Raw genomic sequence first — 2,899 nt, 5'->3', positions numbered from 1 at the left:
ATTGATAAGTGGCATGATAAATGATATATAACATTAATGAAGGGTTCTAATTGTATAACACTTGTCAATATGAGATTAAACCTATTCTTTTATTAAAATAGGGATATATATATATATATATATATATATATATATATATATATATATATATATATATATATATATATATATATATAGTGAAGGGTTATATGGAAAACAAAAAAATCCTAAAAATCATAAAAATACATAAAACAAAAAAGTATTTACAAATCACAAACTTTTTTTGAGTTAGTATATGAAAAAATCGTTAAAAAAATCAAAATTTTATTTATTTATTTTTTATAAATAAAAATTGTTTTTTTTCAAAAAAAAAAAAAGAAATTCAGCAAATTTGTAATAAAAGGCTTGATTTTTTTTTAAAAAAAAAAAATGTGATCTCTAAGTATTTTTTTTATGTATTTTTTTCATCTTTAGGTTTAAAGATTTGTTTAAGGGATTTTTGTTATATATATATATATATATATATATATATATATATATATATATATATATATATATATATATATATATATATATGGTAAAGTAAATATACCTAACAACCTTATATAAGTTTAGGTACCTAACCACATCATACTACGTAATTTTGTATCATATTTGCATTGTAATCATCTAAAATTCTTAAAATTCAACCTCATAACTTGATTGCTTCCAAAATCTTTGGACTTTCACCATTATCTTCCTTCAAATGATGTTTTTCTATTGAAGACCCCCTGGTGGGCTTCATATACTATCGTTACAAATCGAATGGTGTAGGAATAATATAATGGTAAATGTCTGAAAATCTTGGAAGTAAATCAAGTTAATGGTTGAAGTTTAAGAACCTTAGACAATTGCAATGGAAATATAATGCAAAACAATGTAGTATATAATGTGGTTAGGTACCTAAGCTTATATAAGGTTGTTAGGTATATTCACTTTACCCATATATATATATATATATATATATATATATATATATATATATATATATATATATATATATATATATATATATATATATATATATATATATATATATATATATATATATATATATATATATATATATATATATATACATCCTAACTAATTCAAGTTCAAATTGATCTTATGATCTTTTTATATAGTGTTTATAGAATATATATGTATTATCAATATGGAGAAACCAAAATCAAATCCAAAGGCTAATATCATTGCCGTAAGATATTACATTGTAACAAAGAGAGTATCTACGTTGAATATACCAACCCTTAATTTCCCCAACTTCTTTTTTCATTTTAGATTTTTTCAAAAATTGGGTTCCATATAACACCCCCAACTCCTTTAATCTACACCCAAGACCCCCTATAGAATCGTATATTTACACGCCGGCACCCTCACTTCAATTTTCACCGTCTGAAACCCAAATTCCCCTGTTGGGTCGGGTACCGGATACCAAATGGGTCCATCGTGTTCGAGAAACCCTGGCTCTGTGTAAACTGGTTTAAGTTCGATTGGAAGTAGCCCGAACCCGGATGTTCGACCCGTTGGCTTCTGATTCCACTTTGAACTTCATCCTCTACTGATCTTCCAAATGTTGCGTCCATTGTGTATGTGGTCGCCGGCGCCATTGAAGGAATGACATTCATTGTGGTGTTGGTGGTGGTCGGAGCTTGACTTCCAGTCGCAGGTTCCGGCAACCCGAACGCAGCGATGCTGGCCCAATCGTAATTACCAGAATCGAATTTTTGAAGATTTACCTTCTGATCTTCTTGTTGAAAGGTCTTCAAGGAGTTGATCCTTGGTAAGTTGAAGAACCTGTCTTCAATCTCCGGCAGTGATTCCAGAACGTCGTCGAACTGAGAGGAGGAAGATGAAGAAGAACCGTGGCTCTGTTCGGTGGTCGGAGCACCACCGGAAATGTGTTTCTGTGCACTTGAATTCTTCTTGTATATCCGACAAAGCACCCAATCATCCAACTGTCGAACCAAAATGAAAACCCAGATTAAGAATCTAGTAAACGAAGCAGAAAGATTTTTAGTAACAAAAAACAGAATGATCGGAGATCGATCGGAATCGGACTCACCCTTGAGCTACCGTTTTTTCTTTGTGGCTCCGACAGCCTATACTCATGCATAATCCAGTTAGTTTTGTTTCCTTTCGGAGCTTTACCCACGTAAAACACCAAAGCTTTCTTGATCCCAACTCTCCGTCCACCGGTGGTGATCACTTTATCAGTTCCGGTAGCCTTCCAGTAACCCGACCCGGCTACTCTATTGGGTCGAGACCCATTTGGATACTTTCGATCTCTTGGACTAAAAAAGTACCATTCTTTCTCCCCAAACATCGCCTTACCTGTAACCAAAAGTTGCACCATTTGTTACAAAACCAAAATCCATTTAAAAACCCAAAAAAAGTATCTTCAATTACAATCTAAATTCACTTACTTGGAAGCTCCCATGGATCAAACTTGTACAAATCAATATCTGCAATGATCTGAAGTGAGAAATCATGTCCGGCAACTTTCCGGCAAAGGTATTGCACTAGCAGCTCCTCGTCGGTAGGGAAAAACCGAAACCCTGGTGGTAAACTTAATTGAGTCATCGGATCAGTCACCGGTAAACCCATTGTTCTTGATCGGAGAGAGAGAGAGAGAGAGAGAGAGAGAGAGAGAGAGAGAGAATATTTAAGAAAATTCTCCTTTTTTTTCCAAGAAATTGTAAATCCGAAGGGTACTTATAAGGAAGATTTACAGAGAGATAAGTACGGTCGTCCTTTTCTTACAGTGGTGGGAGGTGGGGCATAGGATGGTTAGCAAGTCGACACGTGCATAGGGGCATCAAGAGGTCGATCTTATCCGAAGGTTAAAGCTTCAAGTGCATGAACCAATATAACCATATAA

General features: G+C 33.3%; 1 protein-coding gene across 1 annotated transcript; it reads right to left on the bottom strand.

Annotated features, from left to right (window-relative positions):
• Window positions 1-1,189: 1,189 nt before the first annotated feature.
• LOC145004802 (NAC domain-containing protein JA2L-like) lies at window positions 1,190-2,699 on the bottom strand. The gene is made up of 3 exons (XM_078963800.1): window positions 2,445-2,699; window positions 2,084-2,352; window positions 1,190-1,976 (listed from the first exon to the last, which is right to left on the bottom strand). Exons 1-3 carry the CDS (start codon window positions 2,623-2,625, stop codon window positions 1,407-1,409), a joined length of 1,020 nt encoding a protein of 339 aa, XP_078819926.1. The 5' UTR covers window positions 2,626-2,699; the 3' UTR covers window positions 1,190-1,406.
• Between the last annotated feature and the right edge of the window lie 200 nt (window positions 2,700-2,899).

The sequence above is a fragment of the Lactuca saligna genome, chromosome 7, assembly GCF_052625555.1.
Source record: "Lactuca saligna cultivar CGN05327 chromosome 7, ASM5262555v1, whole genome shotgun sequence".
Lineage (NCBI taxonomy): Eukaryota > Viridiplantae > Streptophyta > Magnoliopsida > Asterales > Asteraceae > Lactuca > Lactuca saligna.
The sequence above is the reverse complement of the archived record's forward strand: the minus strand, read 5'-3'. Positions and strand labels throughout refer to the sequence as shown.